The following is a 19794-nucleotide window of genomic DNA, read 5'->3' on the forward strand; positions in this document are numbered from 1 at the left end:
ATCTTGCAATATTTGTCTTTTCTTGACTGGCATATTTCACTTAGCATAATGTCCTTCAGGTTGATTTGTGTTACCTCAAATGATAGGACTTTCTACTTTTTAATACTGAATAGTATTGTATCTATACACACCACACAGATTTAATACATAGCAATGTAACTATAGTTTACAATACTGTATTGTAGACTTGAAGCTTGCTTAGAGAGTAGGTAGATCTTAGATGTTCTCACCACACACATACACACAAAATGGTAACTATGTGAGGTAACAGCTATGTTAATCAGCTTGACTGTACTGATTACTTCTCTCACATTGCAGAAAGGGGGACCTCTTCCAGGGCCTGAGAATGGGCTTTTGTCTAACACTCAAAAATGGGTTGTCTGAGGAGACACACATACTAACGAAAAAGAGACTTTTTTGGGAAGGGGCGTCCCAGCAGAGAACAGCAGGGTGAGGGAACTCAGCAGGACTGCTCTGCCACTTGGTTCACAGTCTTGAGTTTTATCATAATAGGATGAGTTTTCAGGTTGTCTCTGGCCGGTCATTCTGGCTCAGGGGCCTTCCTTCTTGGTGGTGTATGCATTGCTCAGCCAAGATGGATTCCAGCAAGGAGGATTCTGGGAGATTGGTAGGACACGTTGTGTCTTCTTTTGATCCTCCCTAATTCTTGAATTCTTCTGTTTGGTGGTGGCTCGTTAGTTCCATATTCCTTACTAGGACCTCCTGTCATAAAATAACTCATGTAGATAGTTAATATGGTGCCTGGCCAGGATGGGCAGTTTCAATCAATTCTTCCCTTAAAACACATGTAAAAAAGCATCATGTTGTATACCTTAAATATATCCATTTTTAAAATTTGTCGATTAAACCTCAATGTGTGTGTGTGTGCTCAGTCCCTCAGTTGGGTCCTACTCTTTGCAACCCCATGGACTGTAGCCCTCAAGATGCCTCTGGCTCTTCCTACCACGGGGCCAGAGTCCCTGAGGGAGTCCAGCTGCGCTTAAGTCTGGCCGGCGCGACCTGTCTCCGCAATGCCCCCCAAGAAACAGGCTCAGGCCGGGGGCAGCAAAAAGGCGGAGCAGAAAAAGAAGGAGAAGATTATCGAAGACAAAACTTTTGGTCTGAAGAATAAGAAAGGAGCAAAGCAACAGAAGTTTATCAAGGCTGTCACTCATCAAGTTAAATTTGGTCAACAGAATCCACGTCAGGTAGCACAAAGTGAAGCTGAAAAGAAGTTGAAGAAAGATGACAAGAAGAAAGAATTGCAAGAGCTAAATGAGTTGTTCAAACCTGTAGTTGCTGCTCAAAAAATAAGTAAAGGTGCAGATCCCAAATCCGTAGTATGTGCATTCTTCAAGCAAGGACAGTGTACTAAAGGAGATAAGTGTAAGTTCTCTCATGACTTAACTCTGGAGAGAAAATGTGAAAAGCGAAGTGTTTACATTGATGCAAGAGATGAAGAACTTGAGAAAGATACTATGGATAATTGGGATGAGAAAAAACTGGAAGAAGTTGTGAACAAGAAGCACGGTGAGGCGGAAAAGAAAAACCGAAAACTCAAATAGTGTGCAAGCATTTCCTTGAAGCTATTGAAAACGACAAATACGGCTGGTTTTGGGTGTGTCCTGGAGGGGGTGATATTTGCATGTATCGTCATGCACTGCCTCCTGGATTTGTCTTGAAAAAAGATAAAAAGAAAGAAGAGAAAGAAGATGAAATTTCATTAGAAGATCTAATTGAAAGAGAGCGTTCTGCCCTAGGTCCAAATGTTACCAAAATCACTCTAGAATTTTTTCTTGCATGGAAGAGAAGAAAAAGACAAGAAAAGATTGATAAACTTGAACAAGATATAGAAAGAAGGAAAGCAGACTTCAAAGCTGGGAAAGCATTAGTGATCAGTGGTCGTGAGGTGTTTGAATTTCGTCCTGAACTGGTTGACAATGATGATGAGGAAGCAGATGATACCCGTTACACCCAGGGAACAGGTGGTGATGAGGTTGATGATTCAGTGAGTGTAAATGACATAGATTTAAGCCTGTACATCCCAAGAGATGTAGATGAGACAGGTATTACTGTAGCCAGTCTTGAAAGATTCAGCACATATACTTCAGAAAAGGATGAAAACAAATTAAGTGAAGCTTCCAGAGGTAGGGCTGAAAATGGTGAGAGAAGTGATTTGGAAGAGGACAACGAAGGGGAAGGACAGGAAAATGGAGCCATCGATGCTGTTCCTGTTGATGAAAATCTGTTTACTGGGGAAGATTTGGATGAACAAGAAGAAGAATTAAACACACTTGATTTAGAAGAATGACACCAAACAAGTCAATGAAAAAATTGAGCCAGCTCAGCAGGAGTTGAAATTGACTACATTAATTTTTTTCCACCTAAAACTCTTCAACAGGATGTTTGTTTCCCATGCTGATTCTGGAGGGCTTAGTTCCTCCAAAAAAGGAATATTCTCCCTACATCTTGTCTTCTGACTTTGGCTACATCTCATAGTAAGTTCAGAGTAGTTCATGATAAATTAAAGATAAATGGTCATTGCAGGAAATGATTGATTATTGTAATTGTCTACTCAAGTAGGAAGTGTAAACTACTTTTCCAGCTTTTGATTTTCATTGGGCATGTGTTGTTATAAGGACAACATAAATTTAAATTACCCTTCATTTAATGCAATTTTTAATGAGTGATTCTATTTCCTTTGTATTTATATGTTTAAAAGACTGCCTAAGATATGAGCCTGTACTTCATCAAGGAAACTGCGTATGCAGGTTCAGTATTATATATCTTTGGACAATTAGATGGTCATTTAAAATGAAACTTCATTAATCTGACAGGATCAACTGCAATGCCCTGTGTTAAACTGTTTGAAAGTACTCCCTTTTCTTTTTTTGCCAATAAAGTTGTAAATAAAAACAGTGATACAATAAATTCCAAAAAAAAAAAGATGCCTCTGTCAACTGGATTCTCCAGGCAAGAATACTGGGAGTAGGTTGCCATTTCCTACTCCAGGGGATCTTCCCGACCCAGAGATCGATCCCCTGTGTCTTACATCTCCTGCATTAGTGGGTGAATTATTTACCACTGTGCCACCCTATTCCTCAATAAAACTGAAAAAAGAGAGAGATGGGCCAATACCAATCAGAAAAGGAAGGTGGTGTTTGGTTTCAATAGTCAAGTCTCATTTGTCCTAAGAGAACAGGAATTTCTAAATTCCAAAGCTACCTTTACGTACCAAAAGCAAAATTTGAAGATTTGTATATATTATTACAAGATAACAATAGAGAGTACACAGAGTGTAATATAAAAAGGATGGTGCAACCACACCTGGGAGTGGACGGTGCCACCTGTTCGCCAAGAAGTGGGAGGACTGGAGGAGAGAAAAGGGTAGAATGGCAGGTATAAGCATTTGGGTGAGCACCCTTGGTTTAGAAACCCTTAGAAGGGAGTTGACCACCAGATTACAGATACTCCAAAAAGGTTGAAGAGGAAACAGAAAGTAGGTGGGCTTATGTCTGTTTTCTGCCATGAAACTGGGAGAGCTTAACCTCAGGGCAGCCCTGTGGCAGGTGGGTCAAGCAGCAGAGCAGATGGTTCTGTGGGAGCCGCAGAAGCTGCATCCAAGCTAGAGAGGGCAGAAAGCCCCAAGGCCAGAAGGGGATGTGCTGAGGACCAGAGTGCGAGTCTAAATGCGCCACGTCAGGGTGGGCCACAGGGACGTTCACAGTGGCAGTTGGGAGGCCTCAGGAAACCCGTGGGAGAAGCACGGTGCGGTAGTAGTGTTAGTCACCCGGTCCTGCCCAACTGTTTGAACCCCGTGCGCTATAGCCTGCCAGGCCTCTCTTCATGGGATTCTCCAGGCAAGAATATTGGAGTGGATTGCCGTTGTGTTTTCCAGAGGATCTTCCCAACCCAGGGTCTCCTGCATTGCAGGCAGATTCTTTACCATCTGAGCTAAAGGGAAGTCAGGGGAGGCCGTTCAGCAGGACAGCCCTGTGGCCACCCTGAGATCGCCTCCTGTCCTCAGGCAGTCTTGAAGGCTTCCAACTGGGCCAGAGTATTTTGCCAGAAAGAGAACAGTGAGAAACTCGGAACAACTGAGCATTTATTCAGGTTTTTCCCCTCCCCCATTCCATTCCTCTCCAGTGTGGGATGGATGCCCGTGATAAAGTTTAGGTCAGTTTGTGGGGTGGGGGGAAGTAAATGCATGCTCCATACAACCTATGCTGTAGTATATTAACGTATGACTTCAAAACACCACCATTTATTGCACTTTCCCCCCACAGCTCTGAAAAGTCTGAATTAGGTGAACACAAATCTGTCTGGTACAAAGTCCATGGCCTTTCCAACATCACATTACCTTTCATCACAATTTTATTACAAAAGAATTACACAGCTCCATTCTAATACACAGTTCTATTACCCCATCAGATATATTTCCGTTGCAGTTTGGCAAACTTATGATCATAGATAAGTTTGGATACAATAATAAGACAATAATTAGGTCACTGCACACCTGGCTTAATAAGTGAACACTCCATATTTTGTTCAGTGTCTCTGTACCAATTTGCGAATAAGTCTCCAGTAGAGCGTCATGGAATTCCACCCTTGACACTGTCTTGTTATTGGTGATCTGTATGTACTAATGTAACTAACTCAAAAGCAGAGACATTACCTTGCCAACAAATGTCTGTCTAGTCAAGGCTATGGTTTTTCATGTGGTCATGTATGGATGTGAGAGTTGGACTGTGAAGAAGGCTGAACACCGAAGAATTGATGCTTTTGAACTGTGGTGTTGGAGAAGACTCTTGAGAGTCCCTTGCACTGCAAGGAGATCCAACCAGTCCATTCTGAAGGAGATCAGCCCTGGGATTTCTTTGGAAGGAATGATGCTAAAGCTGAAACTCCAGTACTTTGGCCACCTCACATGAAGAGTTGACTCATTGGAAAAGCCTCTGATAGTGGGAGGGATTGGGGGCAAGAGGAGAAGGGGACGACAGAGGATGAGATGGCTGGATGGCATCACTGACTCGATGGACTTGAGTCTGGGTGAACTCCGGGAGCTGGTGATGGACAGGGAGGCCTGGCGTGCTGCGATTCATGGGGTCGCAAAGAGTTGGACACGACTGAGCAACTGAACTGAACTGATGTACTAATGAAAAACTGAGAGAAGGAGAACTAGTTTGATGTCAGCCTCACAGTTCAAAAGGGTTTTGACAAGGTGAACTGCTATTTTTGAAAACAATTATGAAATTTGATTTTTTTTGAAAAAAAAAACTCCAGGAATCCAGGATAAGAGGAACTTGGTAGGGCATTGGTCCATGTGAGGACTACAAACAATATGACCAGAAATGCTATGTAGTTATTTAAAAAAACAAAACCAAAATTAAAAAAAAATATGATTAAAGTAGTCAATACTTGGATATCACTTTAAAGAATCCAGTTCTAACCTGATTGTGGATTGTAGTTCCATGAGTAAGACTATAGGGTGCAATTCAAATGAACTCCTCATTTATGGTCAGTTAATCTGTGACAAAGGAGGCAAGACTGTATAGTGGAGAAAAGACAGTCTCTTCAATAAGTGGCGCTGGGAAAACTGGATGGCTACAAGTAAAAAAATGAAACTAAACCATTCTCTAATAGTATACACAAAAATAAACTCAAAATGGATTAATGACCTAAATGTAAGACTGGACACTATAAAACTCCTAAAGGAAAACATAGGCAGAACACTCTTTGACATAAATTGCAGCAATATTTTTTTGGATCCATCTCCTAGAGTAATGGAATAAAAACAAAAATAAACAAATGGACCCAATTAAAAGCTTTTGCACAGCAAAGGAAACCATAAGCAAAATGAAAAGACAACCTAAGGAATGGGAGAAAATATTTACAAATGATACTACCAACAAGGAATTGATTTTCAAAATATACGAAGAACTCATATAGCTTAATATCAAAGAACAATCCAATTGAAAAAAAAATGGCCAGAAGACATTTCTGCAAAGAAGACATACAATGGCCAACAGGCACATGAAAAGATGCTCGACATTGCTAATTACGAGAGAAATGCAAATCCATACTACAGTGTGGTGTCACCTCACACCAGTCAGAATAGTGGTGATTAAAACGTCTACAAATATTAAATGCTGGTGAGTGTCTGGAGAAAAGGGAACCCTCCTACACTATTGGTAGGAATGTAAATTGGTGCAGCTGCTATGAAGAATAATATGGGCGTTCCCTAAAAAACTAAACATAGAATTACCATATGAGCCAGCAATTGCACTCCTGTGCATACATCCAGAGAAAACTCTAATGTGAAAAGGTGTGTGCACCCCAGTTTTCATAGCAGTACTATTTTCAATAGGTAAGACATGGAAACAACCTCAGTGTCCACTGACAGATGAATGGATAAAGAAGATGTGGTGTATGTACACAATGGAATATTACTTGCCCATTATAAATGAAATGTCATTTGCAGCACTATAGATTATTTTAAGTAAAGTATGTCTGGAAAAGAAAGACAAGTGTTATATGATGTCACTTATATGTGAAATCTAAACAATGATATAGATGAGCTTACAGAACAGGAATGGACTCACAGATATAGAAAATCAATCTATGGTTACCAAAGTGGTTGGCAGAAGGGTGATGGTGAAGGTGAATTAGGAGGTTAGAATTAACATATACACACTTCTATGTTTAAAATAAGCAAGGACGTACTGTAAAGCACAGGAAACTATATTCAGTATCATTTGAAACCATATATATATATATGCACTTTTCCTGCACTGGGTATCAAGCATTTTGTGTGTGCTTAGTTGCTCAGTCATGTCTGACTCTGTGCAACCCCATGGACTGTAGCCCACCAGGCTCTTTTGTCCATGGGGATTCTCCAGGCAAGAATACTGGAGTGCAGTTGCCATTTCCTCCTCCAGGGGATCTTCCCAACCCAGGGATCAAACCCAGGTCTCCCACATTGCAGGTGGATTCTTTACCATCTGAGCCCTTATATATAAAGAAATATATATAGAAACGGATGGATGAAATCAAGGCCTTTTAGTTTGTAGTAAAGAAAAGGCAAAGGCTAAGAGAGTTCATGATAATTACCTGCAAATAATTAGTGGACCTTTTAAGGAAGAGAGCATGGAAGGGAGGGAAAATGGCAAAATAGCGTAAGGAAAAAGTGAAAAAGTATGAAAGCAAGAGAAGAATGTGGGTTTTCCATGCTTAGCCACGATGCTGCCAGAGCCCCGATGATCTCTGCTCACCAGGCAATTCTGCAGCAAAACGTAGTGTAGTCGGTCTGGGTCCTGCTGTATTCTCCAGTCTGACGTGACTGAACCGCTGCAGTACTAAGAGCTTACTGTGCACTATCGCTGTGCTAAGTACTTTACCTGTATTATGTCATTTAATTTTTTCCACACTGCCTGGTAATATTTCTATCATTTGCATTTTATGCATCAGATCAGATCAGTCGCTCAGTCGTGTCCGACTCTTTGCGACCCCATGAATCGCAGCACGCCAGGCCTCCCTGTCCATCTCCAACTCCCGGAGTTCACTCAGACTAACGGCCATTGAGTCAGTGATGCCATCCAGCCATCTCATCCTCTGTTGTCCCCTTCTTCTCTTGCCCCCAATCCCTCCCAGCATCAGAGTCTTTTCCAATGAGTCAACTCTTCGCATGAGGTGGCCAAAGTACTGGAGTTTCAGCTTGAGCATCATTCCTTCCAAAGAAATCCCAGGGCTGATCTCCTTCAGAATGGACTGGTTAGATCTCCTTGCAGTCCAAGGGACTCTCAAGAGTCTTCTCCAACACCACAGTTCAAAAGCATCAATTCTTAGGCACTCAGCCTTCTTCACAGTCCAACTCTCACATCCATACATGACCACATGAAAAACCATAGCCTTGACTAGATGAACCTTTGTTGGCAAAGTAATGTCTCTGTTTTTGAATATGCTATGTAGGTTGGTCATAACTTTCCTTCCAAGGAGTAAGCATCTTTTAATTTCATGGCTGCAGTCACCATCTGTAGTGATTTTGGAGCCCAGAAAAATAAAGTCTGACACTTTTTCCACTGTTACCCCATATATTTCCCATAAAGTTATGGGGCTGGATGCCATGATCTTCGTTTTCTGAATGTTGAGCTTTAAGCCAACTTTTTCACTCTCCACTTTCACTTTCATCAAGAGGCTTTTGAGTTCCTCTTCACTTTCTGCCATAAGGGTGGTGTCATCTGCATATCTGAGGTTATTGATATTTCTCCCGGCAATCTTGATTCCAGCTTGTGTTTCTTCCAGTCCAGCGTTTCTCATGATGTACTCTGCATAGAAGTTAAATAAACATGATGACAATATACAGCCTTGACAAACTCCTTTTCCTATTTGGAACCAGTCTGTTGTTCCATGTCCAGTTCTAACTGTTGCTTCCTGACCTGCATACAAATTTCTCAAGAGGCAGATCAGGTGGTCTGGTATTCCCATCTCTTTCAGAATTTTCCACAGTTTATTGTGATCCACACAGTCAAAGGCTTTGGCATAGTCAATAAAGCAGAAAAAGATGCTTTTCTGGAACTCTCTTGCTTTTTCCATGATCCAGCAGATGTTGGCAGTTTGATCTCTGGTTCCTCTGCCTTTTCTAAAACCAGCTTGAACATCAGGAAGTTCACAGTGCACGTATTGCTGAAGCCTGGCTTGGAGACTTTTGAGCATTACTTTACTAGCGTGTGAGATGAGTGCAATTGTGCGGTAGTTTGAGCATTGTTTGGCATTGCCTTTCTTTGGGATTGGAATGAAAACTGACCTTTTCTAGTCCTGTGGCCACTGCTGAGTTTTCCCAATTTGCTGGCATACTGAGTGCAGCACTTTCACAGCATCATCTTTCAGGATTTGGAATAGCTCAACTAGAATTCCATCACCTCCACTAGCTTTGTTTGTAGTGATGCTTTCTGAGGCCCACTTGACTTCACATTCTAGGATGTCTGGCTCTAGGTCAGTGATCACACCATCATGATTATCTGGGTCGTGAAGATCTTTTTTGTACAATTCTTCTGTGTATTCTTGCCATCTCTTCTTAATATCTTCTGCTTCTGTTAGGTCCATACCATTTCTGTCCTTTATCGAGCTCATCTTTGCATGAAATGTTCCTTTGGTATCTCTGATTTTCTTGAAGAGACCCCTAGTCTTTCCCATTCTGTTGTTTTCCTCTAGTTCTTTGCACTGATCGCTGAAGAAGGCTTTCTTATCTCTTCTTGCTATTCTTTGGAACTCTGCATTCAGATGTTTATATCTTTCCCTTTCTCCTTTGCTTTTCGCTTCTCTTCTTTTCACAGCTATTTTATGCATAACGAGTTCAAAATAGGTTGAATAACTTGTTTAAGTAAGTGGCAGAGCTGGGACTCAACCCAAAACTCTTTGATTCTAGAGCAAGTGATCTAATCACTGGGCCACAGTTCTCTCTTATAGGTCATTTTTACAAATTCCAGTCCATTTATTCATTCACACATGAAGCAGATGTTGATTCATTATAGTAGTTTTCTTTTTAAACCATGACAAAGTACCACAAACATAGGGGCTTAAAAACAACCCAAAGTTATAATCCTAGAGTTCTGTAGATCTGAAGCCCAGTGTGGTCTCACTGGGCTAAACTGAAGGTTTCAGCCTGTCTGCATCCCTTCAAGAGGCTCTAAAGAGAATTTATTTCTTACCTTTCCAGATCTCAGAGGATATCTGAATTCCTTGGTTAGTGGCTCCCTTTCTCCATCATCAAAGACAATATCATAGCATCTTCAGGTCTCTTTCTGACTAAAGCTAGGGAAGGTTATCCACTTTTAAACACTCATGTGATTAGGTGACCTATTCGCAGGTTCCCAGGATTAGAGCTTCAGCATTGTTAGAGAGCTCATATTCTTTGTATCACAGGTCCATTCTGTGATAGAAAGTTCAAGTTTTGATTCAGGCAATATGAGATAGGAGGAGAAGGACAATAGCAAGTAAACAAATGCATATGCAAGACATTTTCTGATAGTGATGTGTATTTTCTGACAAAAGTTCAAAAATTCACTTTTCTCCAAGCACGCCTTTTATACATTCACTCATTCAACATTTTTGAGTACCTTCTATGTAAAAGGAGTTCTGTGCACTTCAAGTGGGCTTCCTTGGTGACTCAGTGGTAAAAGAATCTACCTGCCAATTCAGGAGACACGGATTTGATCCCTGGGTTGGAAAGATCCCATGGAGAAGGAAATGGCAACCCACTCTAATATTCTTGCCCGGGAAATCTCATAAACAGATGAGTCTGGTGGGCTGTAGTCCACGGGATCACAAAGGAGTTGGACTTGACTTAGTGACTAAACCATGACAACAGCAATGAATTTCAGGTAGAATTGTGAATGGACAGAGGTTTTACTCTGATGGAATATTCTCATAGAGGCAACAGATAAGCATACATACACAAAGTAGAGAACATGATTTTTAGATAGTGGCAAATGCTATGAGGGAAATACTCCATGCTCATTCTCCTGTACCTTTGCATTTTTCATGTATTCCCTCTTTTATTTAGTTTAATATTTATTTCAAGTGCTTACAGTGTTTCAGGCAAAGTACTAACTAAGCACAAGTTAGTACAGAACACAGATCTGGCTTATATGTCATTAGTGTAGTGAAGGGAACAAATTAGTATAAAACATGGATTGCGGTGAGTGCTGTGGGGATGATGCAGGTATTGGGAGACATACAGGGGGCCATGGGTGCTCTGCCTGGGTCTAGGACAACTTTTCCCCCCACTTCCTCTTCACTGAGAACTCATGCTCATCCTTCTGGATATAACCTAGATGGCTTCTCTTTGAATAACAGTTTCAGGTTTATACTAAGTGCTTAACACAAACATTTGTGTTTTTATTTTTGTTTTATAATAGTATTGTTTTTAAAATTACACAGTGCTTTCTCAGTTTACCCAAGAGACCGATGATTATTCTTACAGTTGTGTCCATTCACATTACTACATGACATGGGCATTGTGATTGTGGAGTGAAAGTGTTAAGTCGCTCAGTCATGTCCAGTTCTTTGTGACCCCATGGACTATAGCCCACCAGGCTCTTCGGTCCATAGAATTCTCCAGACAAGATTACTGGAGTGGGTAGCCATTCCCTTTTCCAGGAGATCTTCCCAATCTAGGGATCAAACCTGGGTTTCCTGCATTGCAGGTAGATTCTTTACTGTCTGAGCCACCAGGGAAGCCTGGGCTTTGTTATTATATTTTAGTAAAAGCACTCAAGTAAGCAAAACCCCTTTATATATGTGTCAATTATTGTATACAATGTAGAAACAAGGGAAAAGGTGTTGAAGAATATACCCCAGCTGTTAGCAGATAGCAAATGACCAGTTTTGGCTTTCTGCATTTGGGCAAATAGACATTTGTGGGATGGATGAATAAGAACTGCCCAATTATGGCTAAATGGCTTGGCTTATAAGGTAGCGAGCATCCACTGAGGACTGAACAGATACCATCCTGCTCAAATCATACACCCTTCTGCTTGTGTTTTATTTTAGTTACATTTTGACATCTGGTTAACCTAGATGGTTTCATAACTGAATTAAAAACCAAGAGAGCATAAATAATCAATTTCTGTCCTGCATCCAACTTGCTTAATAGTTTCTTATGCCATAATTTCCTTTTCTGCAAATTAGGGATAATAGACCTTCTGAAAGGATAACACAATTAGACTGGTTAAAAGGCAGTCATATTCATAAGTACTAGGGAACCAGAAAGTTTTCTAGTATGTATAAGTGAAAACTGAAAATTTTCTTTTGTGACATCCATGCCAACTGAAAAAAATCTGTGCATTATAAAGGATTATGATCCACTTTAAAGTTGAAAGTATTTGAACAAATGTCACCCTTCTTTCATAACCCTTTGCATTCAGTTTTCTTCTCTTCTGGTTCTGGACATTAAGTGGGATCTGTTGGAAGAAGAGCGAAATCTCAGGCTATTCCTATTATAGAAGCTCCTTCATGAGTTTGCATAGTGACCAGGCTGTATCCTAGGGCCGCTTATAAACAATACTTGAGTCATAGAACTTAGGAATGAATTGAAATTTAAGCGAAACTTAAGAGGATCATAGCCCAAGCTCAAGGATTACTAATAAGCCAACACAACTTGGACAAGTAAGGCCTGAGCTCTATCTGAGGTGGCCTCTGGAGATGAAGGAGAAGGCAAATACTTTCCAAAGTCATATAGATTCTATAGAAGATTTTCTACACAAACCACACTTATACCATTTCCTACTTCTCCCTAATAGTAGAGTACAGATGTAGCCTCACCCCTATGTGCTCTGCTGGCCTTCTTTCCCCTGTTTTTAATTTTATTTCTCTTGCATTCACTGATACTTAGTTTATGTCCACTGGCCATTTTTTTCCAGGCAAGAAATTAATCAAGAGAGAAAGGAAGGGTGGAGGCACCAAAATGCTCTATCCTTACTTCCCTTTGACATCTCTCTTTCTCAAAAGTACCACCCTCAGTAGTCAAATTGCGTATTCTTTATAATAAGCTTTATCTTGAGTCAATTTTTTTATCTGTCAAATGAAGGTAATGATGATATCTTACAGTTATTTTGAGGACTTCATAAGTAAAATGCTTAGAACATTGTCTTGAACAGACATCGCTCATGAAAATCATAGCTCTAATGACTATTAGCATATTAATATTATTCAGTTATCATTTCATATTCATTTTGTTTTAATAAGGATGGTTGTCTTTTAGTGTTCTGACAGATATGAAGAAATGCAAAGGTAAGAAGTCAGTAATGAGTCAGAAAATCTCACTAGCAGCTTAAATTTCACTCCCTGTTTATATGCGTGAGTCAAATAAGAAACTACTCTACTAGATGCATCACTGGAAACCTGAAGTGGTGTGATATTCTTGTCTTCTTACTCATGTGGGCAGATCTCTTTAATATATTCTCTTGGAATGGCAAAAGCATCCTTTTCTCTTCTCATCTCCTCCTATTTCTCTCTCATGTCTACTTATTCTTCTTAACTGAGATTATTCAGCTCTTCTAAGCACAGGCTTAGAATACACAGACTTAGCTCTGAAGGTCATATGCCAAAATGAAGATAATCCAGCTTTTTAAATTTATTTCCTAGAGCATTGAGACCTAAGATAGTTTGCAAAAGGCTAGGACTTGGCTAGATAGAAACCTTGTATCATATGAACTATTTAAATATTCATAGTGTGTACTGGCAGCTAACAGGGCTACAAACTTTGCCCAGAAAAAAAAAAAAAGAAAAAAGAATTACTGAATTTCATAGCATCCAAAAATGGCTGCCATGGACTAAAAGCTTAAGTGCTGATTTTGGTTTAATCTCTTAGTCAAATATATATTTTTTTTATTCAACTGAGGACAATAGGCAAGTGGTTATATGCATTTGTAAGTATTTTTCTGACTATATTATCAGTATCAGATTCTGACATTAATGTCATAAAAACTTATTGTACTGTGAAAGCCATCTCTTTAATAATTACTAGTGACTTGAAATAGGGGCTTCCCTGATGGCCCAGACAGCAAAGAATCCTCCTGCAATATAGGAGACTAGGGTTCAATGCCTGCGTCAGAAAGGTTCCTCAGGAGAAGGGAACGGCCACCTCCTCCAGTGTTCTTGTTGGAGTATCCCAAGAACAGAGGAGCCTGGCAAGCTACAGTCCTTGGGGTCACAAAGAATTGGACACAACTGAGCAACTAAACACACACATGGTGACTTGAAATAACTGACACATTCCTTCACAGTCAACAGATTCACTTCTATAGAAATGCATATAGGAAATTATGAGCAGTTGAGCTATAAAATAAATCAAATTGGGGAAGAACTGCGTTTCTTGACATGGTGTCTCGCAACTTGAAAAGATTTCATTCTGTGCAACCAGCTGACACTTACACGTTCTTCATTAGCATATATGAAGATGCCAAAAATGTAGGTGTTTACTGCTTATTTTGGTTTAACTGACACATTTCTCCCATATAATTAAGGGTTTTTTGTTGTTGTTCTTATACTGGTTGATAAAATTTGTTAAAGTATTTTCACAATTTCAGATAACAGCATAAAAGTAAATGTTTGTACTGTAATGAACTTTAAATTCTTTTTTCCAAGTAAGATCTATTTAGTGAAATCCACTTGATTTTGTTTTTTATAGATATGCTCACAAGTTTGATTTTTATAAAATATGTGTGCACTCTCAGTAGCCAGTCCTGTCCAACTCTTTGTAATACTGTGGATTGTAGCCCACCAGGCTCCTCTGTCCATGTGATTTCCCAGGCAAGAATACTGGAGTGGGTTGCCATTTCATCCTCCAGGGGATCTTCCCAACCCAGGGATCAAACCCACACCTCCTGCATCTCCTGCATTGGCAAGCGGATTCTTTACCACTGAGCCGCCTGAGAAGCCCCTTTTTAAAGTGTTCATCCTCTCAATTTGGTATACACAAATGTAAACATTAGAAACATTCATTAGTTTTCCCTTTCCAATAGTATTTATATAAAATGTAAATTCAGATAAAATGAGAGTAAGTAATTAAAAGTTTATGAAAAGTGACTTGGAATGTCTGCAACTCAATATCTTAAATGATTAATGTTACATAAGAATTGACCATTACTTAATATAAGGTAAGTACAATTAACTAATCACTACTTTTAAACTCTACTTTTAAGAAACTTCTTCAAAAAATGTATAAACTGTAGTTAATTATTTGAATTATATAAATATATCGGTTCCTATAAATATGTGTGTACAGATACATGTATAAGGTGTATATCAAGGAAATACATTCACGCTTTTTGTTTGCTATTTCAGATGTACATTACCAACACAATCAAAGCCAAAGGAACAAGACTTGCTAAGCCCGTTTTATGCCTAGGCTTAATGTGTTTGGCTTTTCTTACTGGACTCAACAGAGTTGCAGAATATCGAAATCATTGGTCTGATGTGATAGCAGGCTTTCTGGTTGGAATATCTATAGCAGTATTTCTTGTAAGTACAAATTTCTTTACATATAATTTATTTCTTAATTAATGTGTATAACCACCTAGTAGACAATACAGGTGTGAATCACTGGGTTTAGCTTTTGAAAGGTGTCTATGAAATGGAAATACGTATGTTTTAAATCACTCATTTCTTTCTTCTCCTTCATTTGTTCTGCCTAAAGTCAGGCTTGGGGTGAAAAGTGCGTATTTTCTACATTTAAAAGTGAAGAGAATATTTTCATGCAAAGTGGAATGGGGCTAAAAAAACACTCATACCTCCCTAGATGTTTTTTCTTTTGAATTTATTTTTTGATTGGAGGAAAATTGCTTTATAATATTGTGTTGGTTTCTGTAGTACAACAATGCAAACCAATCATAATTTATACACACACACACACATATCCCTTTCCTGTTGAGCCTCCCTCCCCAGCCCCCTCATCCCACCCCTCTAGGTAATCACAGAGCACCAGGCTGGGCTCCCTGTGTTATATAACATCTTCCTACTATTTTACACATGATAGCATGTATATGTCAGTGCTACTGTCTCAATTTGTCCTGTCCTGTCTTTCCCCCAATGTGTCCACAAGTCTGTTCTTTACATTTGCATTTCCATTCCTTCCCTACAAATGGGTTTTTAAGACTGGTTTATTTGAATGTTTAAAAAATTTCCTCAGGGCACTTAGCGTCCTGAAGTATGTAGAGTATCCCAAAGTGCCCTGGTGCCTCCAAACAGCCCTCTCCTGAGCTGCCAAGTCTGTGAACCTGATAACAGGTGAACCTCACTTGTGAGATGAACCGGTCGCCTTCAGTGACTGAAAATCCATGGAGAGTTTCCAAGGCAATATCACTCAAATCAGATTTTGCCAGGGAGTGAAGAGCACACACAGTGACTCCTAATGAGGCAAGCCTGCCATCTCTACTTCTGTGATAAAAATCTCCTTGGACTATTTCTGTAAATTTTAGTTCTGTAGGTTTAGTTGTTTCAATCTGGCTTTCAGTTCAGCTCAGTCGCTCACGTGTTCAACTCTTTGTGACCCCATGAACCAAAACACACCAGGCCTCCCTGTCCATCACCAACTGCCGGAGTTCACCCAAACTCATGTCAATCAAGTCGGTGATGCCATCTACCATCTCATCCTTTGTCGTCCCCTTCTCCTCCTGCCCTCAATCTTTCCCAGCATCAGGGTCTTTTCAAATGAGTCAGCTCTTCACATCAGGTGGCCAAAATATTGGAGTTTCAGCTTTAGCATCAGTCCTTCCAATGAACACCCAGGACTGATCTTCTTTAGGATGGACTGGTTGGATCTCCTTGCAGTCCAAGGGACTCTCAAGAGTCTTCTCCAACACCACAGTTCAAAAGCATCAATTCTTCGGCTTTAGACTTAATTAATCCTTTATAGGTATGGATATGCAACATTTTTGTTGTAGTTGTTGTTTAGTCTCTAAGTCATGTCCAACTCTTTTGTGACCCTATGGACTATAGCCCACCAGGCTCATCTGTCCGTGGGATTTCCCATGCAAGAATACTGGAGTGTGTTGCCATTTCATTCTCCAGGGGACCTTCCTGACCCAGGGATCAAACCAATGTCTCCTGCATTGGCAGGTGAATTCTTTACTGCTGAACCACAGGGAAGCCCGATGTAACATTTTACCTAGATGGAAAAAGGTGTAGACTACTGAATAAATCAAAACGTACTTTTGCATTGACACATTGCAAGAAACAGTTTATATTTTAATTACATTTAAATTGTTTCTCAGGAGTAACTTTCTTTCTTCAGCTTCTTTTCACTAGTTTATAACAGTACGTTAAAGCTTATACAGACTTTTCCAGCTACCAATGATTTGCACACTGTATGTGCCGGGCATTTTATATAGGTTATTTCTTCTAGACTTCTTGTGGTAAAAGTAGTGACTATATCCTGATCCCTTTCTAGACCGTTTTCTATTTTTCTTTCTGATGCCTTTCCTTGCTGTGTCCAAGGTCCCTTGGAAACTTAGGCTTACCTTCCCTACCCCCAGAGATATCCTGTAGCCTCATGCAAACAGGGGCCCAAGCATGGCCCCAAACCTTTCCCTTGCTTTCACTTAAGACAGTTGAAACAGGCTAACTTTTTATAAAACAAACAAAAAAAATGCTTCACATAAATCCTAAGAAAATAATCATAGGCACAGCAAACAGCATGCCAAAAGTTGAAGCATCAAAGCACTAGCGTCAGACGTAACTGAATTTTTAGTCCGTGGGTCTGGAACATCTTGGCTGGTATTTCATCAGGCTTCATCTCCTCCTGTGGCTGTGGCCATCTTCCCTTGACTGCCAGTGAACATTGTGATACCTTGCAAGGTTAAGCCTAGAGCACTCATATCTTCCTTTCGCTTCCTCGTCTGAGAACCATGTGGGGAATGATGAATTGGACTAGGGGTCCCCCTTGAGCTCAAGACTCTCTTACTGCACATATTCAGAACCTTCCATAGGGCCCTTCAACCATTCCCATGCATCCAGGGAAAGGACCTTATAAAAAGGTCATATGGAAGTGCTTTAACCATGTAATGGCTAAACAAGCTTTTATGCATAAAAATAGTGTTTCTGATTTTACTGTGTCAGTGTAAAAGTATGTTTTGCTTTATACAATGGTCTCCTCCTAAACCCATAGGAGGAGAAGATGAGGTGCCAGCAAAGATGTTCCAGACCCATGGAGCTGAAACGCAGTTACATCTGACAATAGTGCTTGTTAAAGCGGCCTGCAAAGGGGTCATAAATATGACTTGGCTTCTCTGGGAATCTGTTTCTGGAGTCAGACAGTAATGGCCAGTCTATTCCCTCAAACATTCCCTCCTTTTCTTCTTTCATGAAACAAACATTTACTGAGACCCTACTCTAATCCAGGCATTGTGCTTGGCACTGGGAATAAGTACATGAAAAGGATACAATCCAGGTACTTAAATAGATTGCAGTCAGGTGGGACGAGATGGACATGAAGAGTTCTATAGAGGATGAACGTAATGGTAGATGTATGGTACATATACTCAAGAGATCTACTCTGTTTGAATTAGGGACAAATCAGAAAGAAGAGACAATATATAAACTTGAAGAGTTTGTAAAGCAGAAAGGTGTAGCTTGGGGCATAAGGAATGAAGGGCAGAGAGCACAGTGCACTGGCAATATGAAGCGTATCATAAAATAAGCATGTATGAAGCCCCTAATGTATTCTAGGCCGAAGGCACAGTGTGCATCTGGCACCCAGAAATGATACCAGTCGTCCAAGATGGGTGACAAGAAGGGGAATGAAGAAGCACACAGGGGACACCCTGAGCCTTGTGTGCTATGACAGTAATTTGGGCTCTTGCCTAAAAATGTAGGTGATTTGGCAGCCTCTGTCAGCTCCCAGACAGTTGAAACAGAGAAAAAGTCTGGTTGAATCTCATCCTCACTATCTACTCAATTTGTGCCCTTAAGCAATTTACCTAACCTCAGTTTCTTCCTCTTTAAAAAAGGTTCAGTTCAGTTCAGTTCAGTCGCTTCGTCGTGTCCGACTCTTTGCAACCCCATGAACTGCAGCACGCGAGGCCTCCCTGTCCATCACCAACTCCCAGAGTTTACCCACACTCATGTCCATCGAGTTGGTGATGCCATCCAGCCATCTCATTCTCTGTCATCCCTGTCTCCTCCTGCCCCCAATCCCTCCCAGCATCAGGGTCTTTTCCAGTGAGTCAACTCTTCGCATGAGGTGGCCAAAGTATTGGCGTTTCAGCTTCAGCATCAGTCCTTCCAATGAACACCGAGGACCAACTCCTTTAGAATGGACTGGTTGGATCTCCTTGCAGTCCAAGGGACTCTCAAGAGTTTTCTCCGACACCACAGTTCAAAAGTATCAATTCTTCGATGCTCAGCTGTCTTCACAGTCCAACTCTCACATCCATACACGACCACTGGAAAAACCATAGCCATGACTAGATGGACCGTTTGTTGGCAAAGTAATGTGTCTGCTTTTTAATATGCTGTCTGGGTTGGTCATAACCTTCCTTCCAAGGAGTAAGGATCTTTTAATTTCATGGCTGCAGTCACCATCTGCAGTGATTTTGGAGCCCCAAAAAATAAAATCTGACAGTTTCCACTGTTTCCCCATCTATTTCCCATGAAGTGACGGGACCAGATGCCATGATCTTCGTTTTCTGAATGTTGAGCTTTAAGCCAACTTTTTCACTCTCCTCTTTCACTTTCATCCAGAGGCTTTTGAGTTCCTCTTCACTTTCTGCCATAAGTGTGGTGTCATCTGCATATCTGAGGTTATTGATATTTCTCCCAGCAATCTTGATTCCAGCTTGTGCTTCTTCCAGCCCAGGGTTTCTCATGATGTACTCTGCATAGAAGTTAAATAAGCAGGGTGACAATATACAGCCTTGACGTACTCCTTTTCCTATTTGGAACCAGTCTGTTGTTCCATGTCCAGTTCTAACTGTTGCTTCCTGACCCGCATATAGGTTTCTCAAGAGGCAGGTCAGGTGGTCTGGTATACCCATCTCTTTCAGAATTTCCCACAGTTTATTGTGATCCACACAGTCAAAGGCTTTGGCATAGTCAATAAAGCAGAGATGTTTTTCTGGAACTCTCTTGCTTTTGCGATGATCCAGCGGATGTTGGCAATTTGATCTCTGGTTCCTTGCCTTTTCTAAAACCAGCTTATACATCTGGAAGTTTACAGTTCACATATTGCTGAAGCCTGGCTTGGAGAATTTTGAGCATTGCTTTACTAGTGTGTGAGATGAGTGCAATTGTGCGGTA

General features: G+C 40.5%; 1 protein-coding gene and 1 pseudogene across 3 annotated transcripts in view; both read left to right on the top strand.

The window, feature by feature from the left end:
- Positions 1-19794, top strand: part of PLPPR5 (phospholipid phosphatase related 5) — a 135490-nt gene that overhangs the window by 74462 nt on the left and 41234 nt on the right. For all 3 annotated transcript variants that reach the window (XM_019957007.2, XM_019957005.2, XM_019957006.2), the window contains exon 4: positions 14845-15021. In XM_019957007.2, the coding sequence (XP_019812566.1) occupies positions 14845-15021 (177 nt within the window). The remainder of the gene's footprint in view (positions 1-14844; positions 15022-19794) is intronic.
- On the top strand, positions 944-2938 carry LOC109556640 (zinc finger CCCH domain-containing protein 15 pseudogene; annotated as a pseudogene).

This window comes from Bos indicus, chromosome 3, assembly GCF_029378745.1.
Source record: "Bos indicus isolate NIAB-ARS_2022 breed Sahiwal x Tharparkar chromosome 3, NIAB-ARS_B.indTharparkar_mat_pri_1.0, whole genome shotgun sequence".
In the NCBI taxonomy this organism is placed as follows: Eukaryota; Metazoa; Chordata; class Mammalia; order Artiodactyla; family Bovidae; genus Bos; species Bos indicus.